We start from the raw sequence: 21,776 nt of genomic DNA, 5'->3' as shown, positions 1-21,776 counted from the left end.
CCAAGAATACTGGAGTGAGTAACCTATCCCAGGAATTGAACCTGGGTCTCCCACATTGCAGTTCAGTTTACCAGCTGAGCTACCAGGGAAGTCCTTCTCTGTGATTGCTAATAGCAATGCAAAGGCTCCTAAATAAATTTTTATTCCATATTATTTCTGCCATATAAATCCTTTTGAATCATTATTTTTATTTCTAAACTAAAGGTTAGCCCCCAAACCTAGTTCAGGCTGTAGAAATAAAGCTTAGTGAAAATGACAACTTTCACTGATGCTGTGGCAAGGGCATGGAGGCAAAGCCAAAGTTGCAGGACAGGGTTGATAATGGTTTTATCTGCTGATGGTGGAAAGTGTGTGCTAAGTGGTGGATTCAGCGTGGATGAGAAGAGGAGGGTTCATCCATTCACCCCTCACTTATCCTGCTGCATCTCTCGGTCCCCTTTCACTTCAGCACCCATTGGACAACAGGCCTGGATTGTGACTAATCAGCCATGTGGCCAGCTGAGAAGAGAAGAGCTTTCCTATAACAGCTCAAGTCTCCCCAGTATGTGCCCTAATCACAGAGTAGAATAGGCTCTTGCTCCAGTATTATGCTCCAGCAATATGCTCCAATATTAAGCAAGTGTTGCTATGTTGCTACCTGGAATTTCCTACCCACCTTCCTCAAGGCATCAGTATGAATACAATTTCAGTACTTCTCCCAGATCTGCTATGTCACAAGAAGGCAAGACCATCTCCATTATTGGCCATTTCTCCCCCGTGGAAGATACTTTCTTCTCTCTCATATAGCTTAACTCAGCTTGATATTAAAAAATCATACAAAGGAAAAAATAAACCTTTTGAACAATGAATTAACCAAGCTCATTCCATTCACCTTGCTCCAGGCAGTATAGGAAGAATCAATCTGGCCCCCAAATTCAGGTTTTATTCATTCAGGAAGTTTGTATTCATGTCACCGAGACACAAGGGAGCCTTAATATGTTAGCATTTTCTGAGTAGGAATATGCTTTCCACTGAACATTTGAATGTTCTCTAAGTGGGGCAAACTCATCAACAGATGGCCATGTGGTGAAAAACACACACAGTGTTTTCAAGAACTCTGAATTCCATTTCAGGAATATGGATGGAACTAATCTCTTTTTCCACAGCCAGACTCTTAGAAGTGTTTCTTTATCCAGTCTAATTGGACGGATTCACTTGGCCCAATCCAGCTCAGAGAACATTGATCACATGACTTGGCAAGCAGAGCATGTTTAATTGATGTCTCAACAGGCTTGAATATTGGGAAAGAGAATTATTAGGACATTTTGATGCCTGCTAATGAGTAATGACAGCAATTTTCTTGGTGTCAATATTGTCTGGCACTTGGTGCTGGCATCCATGATGTCTAGGAAGGTCTTTTCAGAGTAGGCTTGGTGTATTTTGCAGACTGGAGCTACCATGTCAGCTCTGGGACAAAATTACATGGTGACCAAGGAACTGCAACCCATTAGATCTTTCTCATGCTTTACTTGATAATAAGACCACATTTTAAAAGGCAAATCCATATACATTTAGAGTATTTCACTTTTACTCGGTTAAGATAAAAGATTTTCAGATGAAACATTTCCCCCAAATTTGAAAGCAGTCATATGTGAGAATACCCAAAAAGTGAGCCAGCAAAATTTTCTTGAAAACTGCTGCACTTTCCATGGGAAACTTTTGCATTAATGAAATTAGCCATTTACAACAAACACAACAGACGAACATTGCTTGGGTGGATGGACTTTTTCATTCCAGATTCCAACAATCTGAACGGTACTGTTGTCAACACTCTTTTGCCAGGAGGGAGTAGAAAGGAGGAAGCAAAGCAGAATGCAACAATGATAAGAAATGAAACAGAGAGAGTTCTTTGTTCACCACCATTTTATAATGATATAAACAGGAACCAATAATGCATCCTTCATATTTTCATCATGTCAGTGGTGGAAAAAAAAAAATCATGAGATTTGTTATTGAGTAGTTTTGTTTTGTTTTGTTTTTCACAGAGAGGTTGGGAAACAAGGCTAGGTATCTTGAATTTAAGGAGTATAAATTTGACTCTGCTAGGTCACAGCTGGAGGCACTCCTGAAGGAAGAAAGCCTCCCCTTCTTTAGAATTAGGTTAACAATCACAAAATAATGTTAGAGTTAATGTTGTGTCCCAAGAGAACTAATTACTCATCAGTTGCTGCCTAACATTATATTATATCCTAAACAGTTGAGGCAAACTTCAGTAACGCAGAAACACTTCTGTCATTTTCAGTAAAAGAAATGTTGACCATCGAATTGACATCACACGATCCAACGGTTCTTCATAAATGGTCTCCAAACATTATTTGGCAGTCTTCTAAGATTTTCTTAGCTCAGAGATTATTTTCAGCCAATAGTCTGTTGGGTAGACTTTAACATCATTTAGAGATTGACCTGGTAAGGAAACTCGACTCTTTTCTTCCAGAGAATAAATTTGTTTCATGGTAAAACTGACTGATGAAGAACTACATCTGAGCCGTACTTTGGAGTTCAGGTATTGAAAGGGTCCTCTGGCCCCTCAACCCACCCACTTGACTCCACACCCTGCTGCCCCATTGGTGGGACCAGTGTCTTCATAGTATGCCATTTGTAACTTTATCTATCACCTCTGGAGAATCACCTGTGTTGATTATAACTGTGATAGACATTTTACTTCCCTGACAGCTCAACTGGTAAAGAACCCGTCTGCAATCCGGGAGATCCTGGTTCGATTCCTGGATCGGGAAGATCCGCTGGAGGAGGGATAGGCTACCCACTCCAGTACTCTTGGGCTTCCCTCTGTGGCTCAGCTGGTAAAGAATTCTCCGGCAATGCGGGAGACCTGGATTCGATCCCTGGGTTGGGAAGATCCCCTGGAGAAGGGAAAGGCTACTTACTCCAGTATTCTGGCCTGGAGCATGGACTACAGTCCATGGGATCATAAAGAGTTGGACACAACTGAGAGACTTTCACTTCAGAGATTTTACACATCATCTGTACCCTTCACAACAATACTGGTAGGATTTACTATTATTCTCCTTTTATTAATAATGAAACAGAGCAATGATACTCTGGCAAAACAGTTTTATAAAAATTAAAAAAAAAAGTCTGGATTTCTAGGATTTGTCAAGTTCCACAGGGTAAATTCTCCCACTGTGCCTGGTTTAACCTACCAAGTTGAAACAACCAGTTCATAAAATTCCTAAACAATAATCTTGGCTGCAGTACACCACTCAAAGAGGATGGTGCTAACCAGGGAGATTGAGCAACTTCCCAAGGATCATATGACATATAGAAATCTAAGTGAGTGTTCCCCTTGAGGTCTGGGGACTCCAAAGCTGGGTCTCCTAACTAGCTCACTTCTCCACAGTCTGTGTTTACTGCTGCACTTGGACTCTGCCCGTCTCAATCTTTATTCCCAACCAAAGGAGGAATGTGGCCAGGGTTCAGTTCCTCCTTGAGCCCTTCCTGACCATTTTAGATTGCATGGTTCTCTCTCTCACATTATCATGTATACACAGTTGCCTTTATACCAGTTTGGCATATCTGTTACCTTCTACTAATATATTAATATTTTCTGTGTATTTGTCCTTCTTCCTTTTGTAACCACTTCATCTACTTCACAAAGAAGTGGGCTCTGATCTGTATTTCTGTATCCATGCAGTGTGCTACATACAAAATAGACATAATATATTACTGAGTGAATTGAAACTGTCTATGAATTAAAGATATTCCTATACACCAAGTTTGTAAAGCCTAAGACTTGCAAAAACAGTCTTAGGGACACAGTGACTAATGTAAATATGAAGGAAAAAAAAAAGAAAATGTATGATTTATGAGATAAATTCTCCTTGTGTTTTGAGTGGATATAAACATCTCAGAAATTTCTCTCCTTGTATTTCAATTAAACAGCCCTCTATATTCTTCCCCCTAATGGAGAGATATGGAGGTGGGTGTTTTCTATCTGTTTTTGTCTTCACTCTGAACCTTGGATGAAATAGTCAATGGGGTTCAAACTACAGGGGAGTTGAATGAATAATGTTAAGTCCCTCAAGACCTGTCTCTGGCATTTTATCACCTCTGAGAAGTTCAGGATCACAGCTTCTGTTTGTAAAGTGGTCTGCTTTTCAACATGATTTGCACATCAACTTTTGGCAAAGGCTCTTTATTCGAAGAGAAAGACATATTTTTGAAACTATTGAAAGAGTCTTTGTAAAACTGAAATTAAATCCCTTCTTTCTATGTTTAATCTTAGCCATCTTTCCAGAGCAAGGCATGAAAGAAGGGATTAATTTGAAATTTGGGCTGCCTTAGAAATGTAAAGGTCCTTGGGCTGTGTTTCTCCAAATGACCTGCACTATTTTAATCCAATGTAATTTATTTGGCTGTAGCTGAGAGAATGGACTCTAAATCCGCTTCCAACATATCTATGCAGGTAGCACTCCCCACCTCTCCCCATCTCACTTTATCTGCAGAGGCCAGGTGAGAATGTGAGTAAAGGAGCTGCTGGGATGATTGTTTCTTTTCCTAACAAGTGTGATTTCAGGAAGTGACATCACTTGTCATTCATCTTCTTTCCCCAAGTGCTCCAGCTTGGTGAGAAAGTGAGATTCTCAGCTAGAGAATATACACAAATAAACACAAGCTTCCTAATATTGAAACTGTACATATTTTATTGAAAACTGCTTTCTCTACCCAGCACCATACTAGAGCCGTCTCACCCTAATCCTCCCTGTCCATTTGATAAGGAAAAAACACAGAAGTAAACAAGTAAATAATGTGAAAAGATGAAACAGTTGCTTAAAACCAGAAAGAATCTGTGATATAATATTAAGTAATTTCCCATACAATTACGTTTATATATATTTTGCAAACATGAAAATTTCCAACCTAGGCTGTAGACTGTAAACACATGGTATAATTTACCCTCAGTTCACAATTCACAGCATCACAGTGAGATAGCTAGATAGCATCACCCACTCAACAGACATAAATCTAAGCAAACTCTGGGAGATAGGGAAGGACAGGGAAGCCTGGCATTCTGCAGTCCATGGGGTTGCAAAGAGTTGGACACGACTTAGCGGCTAAACAACATCAACACAATTCCAATGAACCAGGGATATGAAAATGAATGAAGAGTATAAAAACCTGTATTTTTAATGAAACTATGCACTTATTGGAGGGGGCTGTTTGATATTCTCTGCTCGTATCCCTGCCTTCTTCCTTTTTTTCCTCCATACTCCACACCTGTCCTCTATGCAGGACAGAGTCAGCCCTCAACATACTGATGAATTAATAAAAAATGAACACATGATGCTGAGAATATAGACGGCTGGTTTCCCATAGTCCTAGAGTTTTACCCCCCAGACACTTAAGTGACAAGAACAGACTGAGGGTCTGAAGCAGGTCTTGGTGTAGGGATGAAATGGGAGGATTGGTGGGGGGAGGTAAAATTGGGAGAATTTGGGAACTGCTCACTTTATTACAAAGAAGCACAGTCTGGCTACTTAATGCCCTGTCTAGATTAGAGCAGATTCATCCTGGGCATATAAATCAGTCAGGATGGCCATTATATTTGCTAATAAAGCCTTTTATCTTTTCAGTGAGTATTGGCTTAAATATTTAGAGACTCTCTGATCTTTTCTTTGAGAATCAACTCTATCAGTATTCAGGCAAAAAATTGGCTGGCTGTTTTTTTGTTTGTTTCTTTTTTTAGTTGAAAGATAATTGCCTTAAAGTATTGGGTTGGTTTCTGCCAAACATCATGGCTGGCTGTTTTTAAGACTTAGTAGTAAAATAAAAGTTACAACAAGACCTAGGATGCTTTCTATTTTTACAAAGCACATTAAGAGGCAATATTTCATTGAATATCCCAGAGGAAACTTAAGTTCAAAGAGGTTAAGTGATTGTCCAAAGCACAAAGCCAAGACAGCACAGAGTGTAAAATAAAGGAGGCCAAGAGGAAGTGAATTAAACCCAATCTTTCTTGTTTAATTGTAGCTAGTGACCTGTAACATGTACCTGAAGAGCTGACTTCACCCTCTAGGGGTATAGATGAAATCCACACAAGTTCTCTAAGAGGGTTGGAGGAAACAGAGGATTCATATGTAGGGAAGGCAGTGTTCCTCACTAGTCTTACAACTAGAGAAGCTGACAAAGAAATAAATCTGGCTATACAGCCCGAGGATCTGAGGATTTGACATTAGATCATCTGATTTCAAACACTGAGGTCTTTATTTTCCCTCTCCACAGTGCCTCTGTAGTAAGAATGCATGAATGGTACGGCATGATAAATTAAAGGATTATGTTCATCTTATTCACATTTTATACTGTTTAAACAAGTTTTTTTTTTTTTTTTTTTTGCCATTCAGTAGATAATCAATCAGAGAAGGCAATGGCAACCCACTCCAGTACTCTTGCCTGGAGAGTCCCAGGGATGGGAGCCTGGTGGGCTACCATCTATGGGGTCACACAGAGTCGGACATGACTGACGTGACTTAGCAGCAGCAGCAGCAGATAATCAATATTAAACATACTTATATTTATTACTTTGGCCACCTAATGTGAAGAGCTGACTCATTGGGAAAGACCCTGATGCTGGGGAAGAAAGAAGGCAGGAGGAGAAGGGGACAACAGAGGATGAGACAGTTGGATGACATCACTGACTCAAAGGACATGAACTTGAGCAAGCTCCAGGAGATAGTGAAGGATAAGGAAGCCCGGTGTGCTGCAGTCCATGGGGTTGCAAAAAGCTGGGCATGACTTAGCAATTGAAAAGCAACAATATTTATTTTAGAAAAGCTCATACAATCAGCCACCAGAGTCGGACATGACTGAGCAACTGAAGAGCAACAAAATCAAGCAATTAAAAGCAGAGGGAGTATGATAGACACAGCAGCGCAAACAACCAAAAGAGCCCTTCCCTGTCCTTGATGGGCTTCTGGGGAGGCGTCTGCCTGCAATGTGGGACACCCAGGTTTGATTCCTGGGTTGGGAGATCCCCTAGAGAAGGAAATGACCACCCACTCGAGTACTCTTGCCTGGAAAATTTCATGGACGGAGGAATCTGGCAGGCTACAGTCTATGGGGTCACAAAGAGTCAGACATGACTAAGTGACTTCACTTTCTTTTCTTTCTTTCATACAATCAGCCAGCACAAGAGTTGACTACAATCTGTTACCAGAGAGAGACCTTTTGCTGTTGTCACAAATAACTTCAGCACTGTTACTACATTTTCTCACAAGTTTCTTCAACAAACAGTGTCTAAACATGGTGATATTCTCCTCAAATATTATTTGAAACATGTAGGTTTGTTGGCCCATATATTGAATCCATCCCTATAACTTCTTGTAATTTTAAGCCTCTTTTGATTTTTTGTGCTGCTGTATCTATCACTACTCCCTCCACTTTTAATTTGTTGTTCACTCACTCAGTCACGTCCAACTTTTTGTTACATCACATATTGCAGCACGCCAGGATTCCCAGTCGTTCACTATCTCCCGAAGCTTGCTCAAACCTGTGTTCATTGAGTCGTGGTGCCATCCAACCATCTCATCCTCTTTTATCCCCTTCTCCTACTGCCTTCAATCTTTCCCAATATCAGGGTCTTTTCTAATGAGTCAGTTCTTTGCATCATGTGGTCAAAGGATTGGCACTTTAGCTTCAGCATCAGTCCTTCACATGAATATTCAGGACTGATTTCCTTTAAGATTGACTGGCTTGATCTTGCAGTCCAAGGGACTCTCAAGAGTCTTCTCCAATACCACGGGTGAAAAGCACCAATTCTATGGCATGCAGCCTTCTTTATGGACCAGCACTCATATCTATATATGACTACTGAAAAAAACCATAGCTTTGACTAAAAGGGCCACTGTCAGCAAAGTAATGTGTCTGCTTTTTAATATGATGTGTAGCTTGATCATAGCTTTTGTTCCAAGGAGCAATTGTTTTAATTTCATGGCTGCAGTCACTGTCTGCAGTGATTTTGGAACCTAAGAAAATAGTCTGCCATGATTTCCATTGTGTCTTTTGCCATGAAGTGATGGGACCAGATGCCATGATCTTAGTTTTTTAAATGTTGAGGTTTAAGCCAGATTATCTACTCTCCTCTTTCACCTTCAAGAGGCTCTTTAGTTCCTCTCGTTTTCTGGCATAAAGATAGTGTCATGTGCATATCTGAAGTTACTGATATTTCTCCTGGCAATCTTGATTCCAGCCTGTGCTTCACTCAGCCTGGCATTTCTCATGATGTACTCTGCATATACGTGAAATAAGCAGGGTGACAATATACAGCCTTGATGTACTCTTTTTTCAATTTGGAACCAGTCTGTTGTTCCATGTCCGGTTCTAACTGTTGCTTCTCGACCTGCATACAGATTTCTCAGGAGGCAGGTAAAGTGGTCTGGTATTCCCATCTCTTTAAGAATTTTCCACAGTTTGTTGTGATCCACACAGTCAAAGGCTATGGCATAGTCAATAAAGCAGAACTACATGTTTTTATGGAATTCTCTTGTTTTTTTTTTTTTTTTTACGATCCAATGGATGTTGGCAATTTGATCTATCGTTCTTCTGCCTTTTCTAAATCCAGCTTGAACATCTGGAAGTTCTTGGTTCATGTACTGTTGAAGCCTGGCTGGGAGAGTTTTGAACATTATTTTGCTAACATGTGAGTGCAATTGTGCAGTAGTTTGAACATTCTTTGGCATTGCCTTTCTTTGGGATTGGAATGAAAACTGACCTTTTCCGGTCCTGTGGCCACTGCTGACTTTTCCAAATTTGCAAGCATATTGAGTGTAGCACTTTCACAGCATCATCTTTTAAGATTTGAAATAACTCAACTGGAATTCCATCACCCCCACTAGCTTTGTTCATAGTGATGCTTCCTAAGACCTGCTTGACTTCCCACTCTAAGATGTCTGGCTCTAGGTGAGTTTGACAACACCATTGTGGTTATCTGGGTCATGAAGATCTTTATTGTATAGTTCTATGTATTCTTGCCATCTCCTCTTATTATCCTCTGCTTCTGTTAGGTCCATACCATTTTTGTCCTTTACTGTGCCCATCTTTGCATGAAACATTCCCTTGGTATCTGTAGTTTTCTGAAAGTGATCTCTAGTCTTTTCCATTCTATTGTTTTCCTCTATTTCTTTGCACTGATCCCTTAGGAAGGATTTCTTATCTCTCCTTGCTATTCTTTGGAACTCTGCATTCAGATATATCTTTCTTTTTCTCCTTTGCCTTTTGCTTCTCTTCTTTTCTCAGCTATTTATAAGGTCTCCTCAGACAAACATTTTGCCTTTTTGCATAATTTTTCTTGGGATGGTTTTGATTACTGCCTCTGTACAATGTCATGAACCTCTATCCATAGTTTGTCAGGTACTCTATCAGATATAATCCCTTGAATCTATTTGTCACTTCCACTGTATAATCATAAGAGATTTGATTTAGGTTATACCTGAATAGTCTAGTGGTTTCTCCCACTTTCTTCCATTTAAACCTGAATTTGGCAACAAGGAGTTCATGATCTGAGCCACAGTCACCTCTTGGTCTTGTTTTGGCTGACTATATGGAGCTTCTCCATCTTTGGTTGCAAAGAATATAACCAATCTGATTTTGGTGTTGGCCATCTGGTGATGTCCATGTGTAGTCTTCTCGTGTTTTGGAAGAGGGTGTTTGCTATGACCAGCGTGTTTCTTGGCAAAACTCTGTTAGGCTTTGTCCTGTTTCGTTTTATACTCCAAGGCCAAACTTGCCTGTTACTCCAGGTATCTTTTAACTTCCTACTTTGCATTCCAGTCCCCTATAATGAAAAGGACATCTTTTTTGGGTGTTAGTTCTAGAAGGTCTTGTAGGTCATCATAGAACCATTCAACTTCTGCTTCTTCAGCATTAGTGCTTGGCGCATAGACTTGGATTACTGTGGTACTGAATGATTTGCCTTGGAAATGAATGGAGATCATTCTGTTGTTTTTGAGATTGCATCCAACTACTGCATTTCTGACCCTTTCATTGACTATGAGGGCTACTCTATTTCTTCTAAGGGATTCTTAGTAGTAGAATATCCACTAAGGGATCCACAGTAGTAGATATAATGGTCATCTGAGTTAAATTCACCCATGCCAGTCCATTTTACTTCACTGATTCCTAAGATGTCAGTGTTCACTCTTGCCATCTCCAGTTTGACCACTTCCAATTTACCTTGATTCAGGGACCTAACATTCCAGGTTCCTATGCAATATTGTTCTTTACAGCACTGGATTTTAGTTTCACCACCAGACACATCCACAACTTGGTACTGCTTTTGCTTCGGTTTAGCCTCTTCATTCCTTCTGGAGCTATTTCTCCACTCTTCTACAGTAGCATATTGGGCACCTACCGACTTGGGGAGTTCATTGTCTGGTGTCATATCTCTTTGCCTTTTCATACCATTCATGGGGCTCTCACTGTAAGAATACTGAACTGGTTTGCCATTCCCTTTTCCAGTGAACCACGGTTTGTCAGAACTCTCCACCATGACCTGTCCATCTTGAATGGCCCTACAAGGCATGGCTCATAGTTTCATTGAGTTAGACAAGGTTGTGATCCAAGTGATCAGTTTGGTTAGTTTTCTCTGATTGTGGTTTTCATTCTGTCTGCCCTCTGATGGATGAGGAAAAGAGGCTTGTGGAAGCTCCCTGATGGGAGAGATTGGCTGTGGGTAAAACTGGGTCTTGTTCTACTCTGCTGGGCAGGGCTATGCTCACTAAGTCTTTAATCACATTTTCTTCTGATGGGTAAGGCTGTGTTTCCTCCCTCTAGTTTGGCCTGAAGTTAAACTATGGTAGGGATAATGGTGACAATAGCGACCTCCTTCAAAAGGACTTATGCCAGCATGCTGCAACTCCCAGGACTGCCGTAGTCAGTGCCCCTGACCCTGGGGCAGGCCACTGTTGACCCTCACCTCTGCCAGGGACCCCCCGACACTCACAGGCAAATCTGCTCAGTCTCTTCTCACTGACCCTCTCTCCCGGGTCATGGTACACATAAGGTTTCATTGTACCCTCCTAAAGTCTGTTTCCCTGGGGGTTCTCAGTTCTTTTGCCAGATCCCCAGGTTGGGAAATCTGTTGTGGGCCCTAGAACTTTTGCAACAGTGTGAGATCTTCTTTGGTATAATTGTTCTCCAGTTTATGGGCTGCCTGCTCGGCAGCTCTATAGAGGCACTAATGGTGACATCCTCCAAGAGGGCTTATACCACACGCTGTGACTCCCAGGTCTGCTGCAGCCAGAGCCCTTGTCGCCATGGAAGGTCACTGCTGACCCATGCCTCCGCAGGATCTAGGGGCCTCCTTAACCAAAGTGAGAGGGTAACAGGCTCCTCTGTCCATGGAATGCTTCAGGCAAGAAGACTGGAGTGGGTTCCATTTCCTTCTCCAGGGGATCGTCCCCAACCAGGAATTGAACTCAGATCGTCTGAATTTCAGACACATTCTTTACCAAGTGAGCTACAAGGGAAGTCCCCTGCTTTTAATTAGTGCATCTTTTATTCTCTATGCTCCTTTCTCTGTTTTTTTTTTTCTTTTCTTTTTCCTTTTGCTTTACCTTCTCTTCATAGCTTTACAAGCTTCATAAATTTGGATAAAAGACATTGATTTTAAAAAGCTCTTGATGCTTCTTGCGTTCTCTGCCATTTATTCACTCCTGGATTCAGTGGACTTTCATTGGGCACATTTTTTTTTTTACAGTTTAAAATCTGGTGTTTATTAAATGTGCACAATATTTGGATATAATTGGCATTTAAAAAAAATCAGCAATGCCCATTACAAATAACTTATTTGGACAGCCTCAAAAATAACTGGTTAACCTTAAAATACTTAGCACATATTACAGGCTGGCTGGGCTCTAGGGATAAAATCATAGACAGAACCTGGCACTACCTATTCTCAGGTGGTACAGCCCAGTGGAGAAGACAGACATTATCAAAGAATGACAAATAATAAATGCAAAACCACAGCCATCACTAATAGTAAGAGAAAGAGCTATATCCTTGAAATAAGAGGATTTGGCCTAATTACAGTTTCATGGAAAGCTTCCCTAAGAAGGTGACTACTGACCTGAGATATCAAGGATGACTAGGAATATACCAAGCAAAGCAGAGAGAGGAAGTGCAAAAGACCAGCGGTTGTGGTAGTGGGAGGGGAGAGGGAAAAGTGCAAGGATACAAGGCACGTATGGAAAACTGGAAGGAGGCCAGTGGGACCAGCGGGGGGACAGGGAGGAAAAGCACAGCCCACAATCCAGGTTAAAGACACAGTCACACTGAGTTCAGTTCAGTTCAGTTCAGTTCAGTCGCTCAGTCGTGTCCGACTCTTTGCGACCCCATGGACTGCAGCACGCCAGGCCTCCCTGTCCATCACCAATTCCCAGAGTCCACCCAAACCCATGTCCACTGAGTTGGTGATGCCATCCAACCATTTCATCCTCTGTCGTCCCCTTATCCTCCTGCCTTCAGTCTTTCCCAGCATCAGGATCTTTTCCAATGAGTCAGCTCTTTGCATCAGGTGGCCAAAGTATTGGAATTTCAGCTTCAGCATCAGTCCTTCCAATGAACACCCAGGACTGATCTCCTTTAGGATAGACTGGTTGGATCTCCTTGCAGTCCAAGGGACTCTCAAGAGTCTTCTCCAACACCACAGTTCAAAAGCATCAATTCTTCTGCACTCAGTTTTCCTCACAGTTCAACTCTCACATCCATACATGACTACTGGAAAAATCATAGCCTTGACTAGATGGACCTTTGTTGGCAAAGTAATGTCTCTGCTTTTTAATATGCTGTCTAGGTTGGTCATAACTTTCCTTCCAAGGAGTAAGCATCTTTTAATTTCATGGCTGTAATCACCATCTGCAGTGATTTTGGAGCCCAGAAAAATAAAGTCAGCCACTGTTTCCCCATCTATTTGCCATGAAGTGACGGGACCGGATGCCATGATCTTAGTTTTGTCAATGTTGAGCTTTAAGCAAACTTTTTTACTCTGCCTTGTAAGCCAACTGAACTTACAGCTGAAGGATGGATTCCAGTTCCACAAGGCGATTAATCCACCCAATGACTGCCAGCGTTTTTTTTTTTTTTTTTTGGTAGCAAAATTCAAATTCCAAATTGTCTTCATTGGTGTCTAAATTTGTGGTAGTTCCAAATGGATGGTGGGATCAACTATTCTTGTGCCAACAAGTCTAGGACTTTATGCCCTAGGTTAGTGTGACTTTCGGCAGGTAGGAACAATTTCTTTTTAAAAAGTTACACTTTGAATTAAGTTACTTATGGACATAATGGATTATACATAACATGATGTGAGCTACTGAAAACCACTTCACTTTTTATGTGTGCAGTAATAAGGTGCAGTGTAATTCATGGTTTACAAATTTATAGACCCAGAGTCATAGCTCCAGAATGGAGCATGTAGAATAATTTACTTTTAAAAATTAATTTATTTTATTCATTTGTTTTCCCAGGAGGAGCCTGTGCTGAGTCTTCATTCCTGTGCTTGGGTTTTCTCTAGTTCCAGTGAGCAAGGGCTACTCTTTGTTGCAGTGTGTGGGCTTCTTGTTGCAGGGGCTTCTCTCATTGTAGAGCAAGGACCCTTAGAGTGCATGGCCTCAGTATTTGTGACGCACAAACCTAGTTGCTCCGAGGTGTCTGGAATCTTCCTGGACTAGGAAACCCGTGTCCTCTGCACTGGCAGGTGGGTTCTTATCCGCTGCACCGCCAGGGAAGTCCTAGAATAGTTTCTTTATAAATTTCAGTTTTCCTTCTAAAATTGGCTATGGAATAATTTACTTTTGCATTTCTGTGGCAACACCAATACCTCTTTCTTTTTAGTATTTCAGAACTCAGAAATCACGCAATTTCAGAATTGGAAGAGATCCCCATAGACCATTAGTTTGCCTGCTTTTACTTCCTCTGGAAACAGCCATGTCTATCCATCTGGGCAAGATGAAAGTCTTCCCTTTAATAAAAAGATATCTGGAAAAATATTTCCTCTCAGAATGAAGGTCTGGCATGTAGCAATTCTCGCAGAGTTCCACCCCAAAACATTGCTTGTATTTGTCAAATATCCTCTTGTAGTTGTGAAAATAGTCACAGGTTTTCATATTATTGAGGATATTCTGGGAGTTTTTAGGGCAGTTCCCCATAGGGGACTAATTGTGTATGTAAGAATGACTGAAACTTCAGCAGCATGAGAAAAATTATCTGCTAAGCCCTGAGATAAGGAATAGGTTTCTGAGTTAATTTATGCAAACTAGAGCCATAAATATGAAATGTAAAGAACACATGTGAAAAAATGGGATGATAATTAGATCATAAAAAGCATTTGATATATCAGAACGTAAGCTTGGAGACTGAAAAGGGCAATCTATCTGGCATCACTAGGAGAAAAAGACTATAAATATAATCATGTAGTTTTGCTCAAAATAAAGACAAATTCATACACTTTTGAGGGAGCAAAAGAGGAATAAGTCAACATAAGCAAATAAACTAAGAATATCTAATATGATCAGTCTACTCTTTGCCTTATGATTTTACGATTTGATACGCTACTACTTAGAGCTTAGAGATTTACTGAGAATGGAATGCCTGCATAGGAGATCACACTAGTCGTAAAGAACATGCCTGCCAATGCAGGAGACATAAGAGAGGTGTGTTCGATCCCTGGGTCAGGAAGATTCCCTGGAGGAGGGCATGGCAACCCATTCCAGTATTCTTGCCGGGAGAATCCCAAGGACAGAGGAGCCAGGCGGGCTACAGTCCACAGGGTTGCAAACAGTTGGACCCGACTGGAGTGACTTAGCACGCATGAAACTGCAACAACACATCTGCATTTTGTCATAAACTAGCGTCTTTAGTTTGGGGACAGGAAAAAGAAAAAAAATTCTTCTCACTTTCTTGCCATCTGTGGCTTCCCTGTGAGATTTCCTCACTCAGATTATGACACCCTGACTCCTCCAGGGAGTGGTTTGTAAATGACAATCCTGTGAGCCCCATATAGAATTTATTTAAAAATTAATTCCTCCATATATAAGCAACAAATAAACAGATACAGGTCTAGGACATAGCAAATAACTTTTAATGTCATTCAATTCTTCTGGAAAAAAAAAAAACAAACCTGGAAACTAATCATTCACTGCAAGCCCAAATCTGCCATGGAAACAATAGCAAACAGTGAATAGCAGCAAGAAATTACGTGACAGATTGTGTGACAATTATTAGTATAGAAATTCAGAGCAAAGGGATGATTGTTCCAAGGGGATGAAATGGCAATAATTTATTGAGAACTAACATGTGCTAAAGGGTTTCCCTGGTGGCTCAGTGGTAAAGAATCCACCTGCCAATGCAGGAGATCCAGGTTCGATCCCTGGGTTGGGAAGATCCCCTGGAGAAGGAAATGGAACCCCCACTCCAGCATTCCTGCCTGGAGAATCCCATGGACAGAGGAGCCTGGCGGGAGACAGTCCACGGGGTCACAGAGTGGACATGACTTAGTGACTAAACAACAACAATGTGCGCTACGGCCCTTCTCATTGTTCTCCACAAATTATCCCATTCAGTCTCACAACGGCCTAATGAGATGGTTGTGCCACTAACCTCAATTCACAAAAAAGAAAACTGAAGCTCAGAGGGTTTCAGTGGTCGTGGTTGCACGCAAGTTGATCCAAGTTCAAACTCAGGCAGTGTGACCTGTCAAAGAAGGGTTTTGAGGCTTTATCCTGGACTTCAGCCCCCTGGCAACCAGGGGTTACCCAAAAAAGAGCTTTCTCATCCCAAGCCCAGCCTTGGCCAGGGTAGAAAACGTGTTAAATGGTAACCTAACTGTAATGTCTGATGCTCTCCTAAACACTTAGATTTACTAAACTTCAGACTTTGGTTAGCTGTTTTTCACCTTTTCAAACTAGTACTATTTAAAAATGTCCATAGCTCCTTTTCTTTCTTTTTTTTTTTTTTAACATTTTGTTTTGTACTGGGGTGTGGCCTACTAACTAACAATGTTGTGATAGTTTCAGGTGGAGAGTGAAGAGACTCAGCCATACATAGGCAGCCACAGCTCCTTTTCAAAAGGTCTTTCACCAGATATAATGAGGGAAAAGTTTAATAACGCTAACAGAATTCAAAACCACAGAATCGGCACCTGGAAATCTCAGGTCTTTGACTCACAGAACTGTCAGAGACCTCAGGAGCCATTCAGTTGACAGAGGAGCTAAGAATGTCCAAGAGAAGTGAAATGACTTCCTACAAAGGCACCCAGCATGGTAACCTCACGGCCATCATTAGAAGCCAGGGTGGTCATCGACCATGTAAGAATTCCAAATTATTCATTCTGTATCAAACTGAAGGACATATATTTTATAATTTTCATGGTATTATGTGTGGAGTCATACCCTCCCAATTTTTAACTAGTCCATGAGAGTAACCAAGAGATATATCAAGTCTTTTAGCTTATTTGGCAGCACGGTCCATTCTATAAGCTACAAGATATATTTTTCATAACAAAATTGTATTCTATCTGTCCTTTCTTGAATTATGCAGGATGGTCTTCCAGCCTCTGTTTATGCACACACGAGTTTCAACATTTTCACCTTATTTGGGGAAGACAACAAGCGATCAGGAAATTGTTAAACATGAATGATTCTACTTTCGTAGATATAAAAATTAAATCAGAGATGAGTAGAATGAGCGGCAGGGAAGAGATAATTCCCTCTTTTATTTATATTATTTTTTATATTTTGGTAGAGCCCTGAGTTCCTCTGAATGGGAAAGACAGATTTCAGAGGTCTAAACTGCACGGCTTATTCAAATGTTTGCCTTTCTCAGGACAACCTCAGGGACAGGAGGCTTGGGGCTTGAAGAAGAGATGAGAGCAAGGCCCCAGGGCACCGATACAGACCAGCAGCGGACAAGATGATCCATGAGAACTTTCCTGGGGTAGGGATGGCTGAAGAAATTAAAGACTTGTAGTGGGTAAAATCCTTGTGCTGTGATATCCTGCTATAAGGGCAAGCCTGAACAAGGCGCTCAGCATCTGCGGGGAAGGTGTCCACACGTAGGGTGAGCAAGGCGGAGAAACAACAGCCACAGACGGAAGATGGAGACGCAGGCCAGAGGACTGTGCTTATTTGATAACATCAGTACTAACATTTACAAGGAACAGGAAGCTTTACAGATACTTCTGCTTACATTTTAGAATCCATTGCCCACATTTTATTTCTTGGCCGCACCGCCTGGCAAGCAGAGCATCTTAGCTCCCTGATGGGGGATCAAACCCGTTCAGCTCCTGGGAATTCCCTCCCTTTTTACATTTATAACTTCCCAGGAGAGCCAAATGAAATGCTCTTAGGACATTTCTAATATTTGGAGTTGTTAACTCAAAAAAAAAAAAAAGAAAGAAAGAAAAAAAACTCAACTATTCAACCAGTCATGTATCTAAATTTTCTTTAAAAATTAACATTTTAAGTGTCTTTATTGTGTATTCAAGGAAATAAGCAGCTATAAAAAGTTATTTGCTTTTACATTAAATAGCAAAGTGGTCACTGAGATCAGAAGCACTTGTAACCACCACCAATTTTCTTTAGTTAGAATTTCCATTTTTAACAAACAAGGTTGTAGTAGTTAAAGGTGGTATTTATAGCACATGTAACACATTGCACACATTCTACTGGTGGAGTGAAAGTACTCGGTTTCATCAAAATTACTTATTTCATCATCAGATATACAATGAATGTCATAGGCTGAAAGTTAACATTTTGATGTGACTGAAAGGGTATAATTTTAGTTATAAGTCCTTTATTCTAATTAATTTTAATTTCAATCATTTTTTTCTTTATTCATTGAAATATTTTTACATACCTATACATAAATCCCTTTTAGAAAATGAATCTACTAAGTGTCTCACTTCTCTTGTATATCTTCCTATCAATGTTAATTTTTCTAAGGGTTCTTTTTTTGTCTCTTTTTTTAAAATATCCTCATAAACAAATTAATAAGTGCAGTAAAATAAATTACAGATTTTTTTTCTTAGTTGAGGTATTAAAATATACACTGAACACAATGTCTGATTGTACATTAATATTGAGTGACTGAACTGAACTGAGCATTACTACAAATAATGATATGAAGAGGATCAGAGAACACTTTTGAGTTTTTACTGTCACCAGAACTCTAGTAATATTTTGCTTGCTATTGTTTTCTAAAAGTGAAATAAAGAGAAAGCATTCTCTGTAATTAGAGGATTTAGATATTAGGTTTCATATGGAGAAAGGATTGAAGAAGACTCAATCTCTTTCCTCACTCCCTCTTACACACACACACACACACACACACACACACACACACACACACACATATACTACATAACAGATGACCTTTCACGTATATGTTTTATGGCAAATCTGTCTTCAAAAGTGCTTAGCAAGCAGCTATGCATTATTGAAAAATTGATATTACAATTATGAAGTTAATATTTATCTTAATATTTTAATTGCAAAAATAAAAAAATTATTTAACTTTTCAGGGTAAAGCTGTTATGTAAAACAAGGCATATTTATGTTTTAAAAGTCATTTTTGCATGCTACTTTTTAGTTTTCGATATTTAAAAAAATTACAGTCTTTTGTTTTTATTTTACATATGCAACTCCAATGGACTTAATTCCACTTTCTGGCTCATTTTTATGATCTAAAAAGAGTGGCCAAACGTTGTAAAAGAGCAGGAGACACTACTGTCCAGAAACTAAATGTTTAAATTACACTCTGCCTCTCTGATGAACTGATAAATGAGAATCCAGTCAGAGACATCACAATAACACAATTTTCCAATCTATCTAGAAAAGACATGACTTAGACACATAGAGGCACATACAAGATCAGCATTCCCATCTCAACTGTGTGTTTACAGAACATGGGAAATGTTGGTACTTCTTTTTGAGTCATTAGGCTTGAGAGAATATATTTTGACAACTTGAATACTATTCCAGAAAAGCAGCAATAAAATCTGGGTGCTTCACAATCAAGTGATTGACTATGTGGATTATTCAGGTTGCTGGGCTTAAAATCGTAGCTGAAGACCTGGGATTCTCATGCAATTACACGTTTAAAGTGAGATAAATTGGCACTCACAGTTGTGGCAGGTGGCCCCACTGTATCCAGTCTCATCGCAAGTGCATTTGAAGCTGTCCCACGTTTGAGAGCACTTCCCACCATGCTCACAGTGATTGGGCACACATCTGTCAGAGAAAGAGACAAACAGAAATAAACCAGCGAGCAAATGAGATTTATGAGTGGCCAAATTCCAAGCTGTCTGGGCAATATATCATTTCAATGCCAGGTTGCCTTAACAAGGCAGTTAATCCTTGTTAGTTTAAGCAGATTAATATGATTCATGATGGAAGGTGTCAAACACACAAAAGATGATGTATCACAGGCTTGGTGTTTCCCATTTTTGAGTAAACAGTAGAAATTAACAAACAGTTGAGAGATTCATTTGCATATCACAGATTCATTTTATTTTCTTTTGTACAAAGACAAAGACACTAGTTAAATTTCCTCCCTGTGAGAGACAGAACATAAGCCATCTTGTTTTCTGTACTATCCTTTATCAAAGCCAATAGTACCAAGTCAGAAAGGCTTTTGTTTTTTGTGTGTTTTTTGTAAGAGCAATTTGAGTTTCTGAAATGGTCATAACAAATAGAATGGACTAGCCTTATAAGAAAAGATTTCTAAGTCTTCCTTACCCCTTCTTCTATGCCCTTTTGGCTAAGAAAAACCATCTATGTAACAAGGTAGCAAGTGTAATATAGGGGGAAAATACAAGTTTGTATTCAAATCTTTGTTTTGTATTTCCTTGATGGCCAATTGTGGTAATGTAATTTAACCTTTCTAAGCTTTAATATTCTCATTTGAAAAAATAGAGTAATTATACCTACCTGATAAATAGTTTTGAGGTTAGGAGATAATGTTCATAAAGTAGGTAATTAATAAGCAAGAAATAGAGGGCCAACAAGCAGAAGCTATGAATATCTAAACCACAGCTTGTGGGGCACGATTTTATCCTTTGCTTGTATCCTAGACATAGTTAAGTTGGAATCTGTTCTGGAAAACTGTTTCAATAGCACAAATTATTTTCTTCTTATGTATTAGCATTCACAAAAAATTTCTAGATTTGAACGGGAAACTATCTAAAGCAGAAAAGTCCACCCATATTAAAAAGGCAGAACCCATAATAGTGGGTCACAGGTTGACTGATAGACAAACACCCTTCACACATCAATAATCATAAACCCTGGCAGTGTCTTGCTGTAAACTAGAATAGGACTGACTTCAGAGATTCTATTCTCCATTCCCTGTTCTTAATTTACCATCAGCCATGCCTAAAACTACCCTAGCAGGGCATAGCCCAATTTGTCATGAAATGCTGTTTCCCTCTAACTCTTTACAAATCTTTCATCAGGCAACAAACAATTACTGAGCACTGTGGGAAACAGAAGGTAAATAAGATTCTATTTGCTGCCTTTCAAGAGCTTAAGCCTAGAAAAGTAAAACACTGCATCCACAAAAATCATAATAGGAGGTGGAAATAAAAAGTGGCATGAGGTAGGGACAAGTAATGCACTATGGAGTTTCACATGAGGGATCTAGCTTACAATAAAGTGTTTCTAGTGGAGCCTCAATGAATAGACAGACTGTAAGGAAAGAAAATGAGGGGAAGAACATTATGAAGAGGAAAATACAGCATTGGAAGAGGATAATGATGGACTTTTAGGAGGTGGGATGGAAAATTCACTCTACATTCAATAGGCACTTATATTCCATCTGAATTTGGACTGGGTATTATTCAGGCTCCAAAGGTGTTTCTTCTCCAAAGACCCTATAACTTACATGGAGGTGGGAGATAAGATTGATGCGAAATGCAATAACAAGATGAATTTGATGTGTCATCAAAGCATATGAAATGTTACATCAATGTGGAGACTAGAGTAGTTATGGGTAAAATATAAATAAAGGGTCTAATAAAGTTAGCAGCATTTCACTTGTGCCTTAAAAGAGGACTTACATTTTTTATAATTAAAATGTTGAAAACTGTTCCCAGCAGAGGACTCAAGAAAGCAGCAAGGAGGAGGCAGAACCATGATCAGTGGGTGGGTGCTCTAGGGTTGTTCAGGTCTATTGCCATAGCAACTTCCCTCTACAGGTGCACAAGCATCGACCTCAGCAGAAGGCAAATAGTCCTGATTCTCCAGACCACGGGAGGAAGCAATGATACAGACACCGCAACATTACATAAAGCTAAAAATCATCCTTGATACTTAATTTGGGATTTCAGTACTTAAATGCCTTTGTGTGGGATGTTTACCTTCTAAATTGTTATGTTTAATAATAGCTCAGGCTAATAGTGAAAGTAATTTACATCAGCTCATTATATCAATTAATTCAGGGGGAAGTAGTACAGAGTGTACTGTGTCTCAAAGGAAAACCTTGTGGGAATCTAAATGCGCTCTAAATAACATACAAATGAGAAAATTTACATCAAAATGATTAAAATAAAAAGATTGGTGTGCACTTACACACACACACAAGAACCATGTAATAGTCAAGTGAGATTAGCTGAATATTTCTAAAATTCAGTATTAAGAATTTCTTTAAAAAAGATATTTTATTCAAATAAAAATTTAATTTTATTAATGTTTGTTTCTTAAAATTTATATTTTTAAATTGACATTATCCCTATG

The 21,776-nt window shown here is 39.7% G+C and overlaps 1 protein-coding gene across 1 annotated transcript in view; it reads right to left on the bottom strand.

The window, feature by feature from the left end:
• The window catches only part of CNTNAP2 (contactin associated protein 2), a 2,205,784-nt gene that overhangs the window by 852,983 nt on the left and 1,331,025 nt on the right, over window positions 1-21,776 (bottom strand). The window contains exon 12 of the mRNA XM_043872451.1: window positions 19,168-19,274. Coding sequence (XP_043728386.1) covers window positions 19,168-19,274 — 107 coding nt within the window. The remainder of the gene's footprint in view (window positions 1-19,167; window positions 19,275-21,776) is intronic.

Source organism: Cervus elaphus, chromosome 18 (genome assembly GCF_910594005.1).
Source record: "Cervus elaphus chromosome 18, mCerEla1.1, whole genome shotgun sequence".
Lineage (NCBI taxonomy): Eukaryota > Metazoa > Chordata > Mammalia > Artiodactyla > Cervidae > Cervus > Cervus elaphus.
This window is presented reverse-complemented; position numbering and strand designations above follow the sequence as displayed.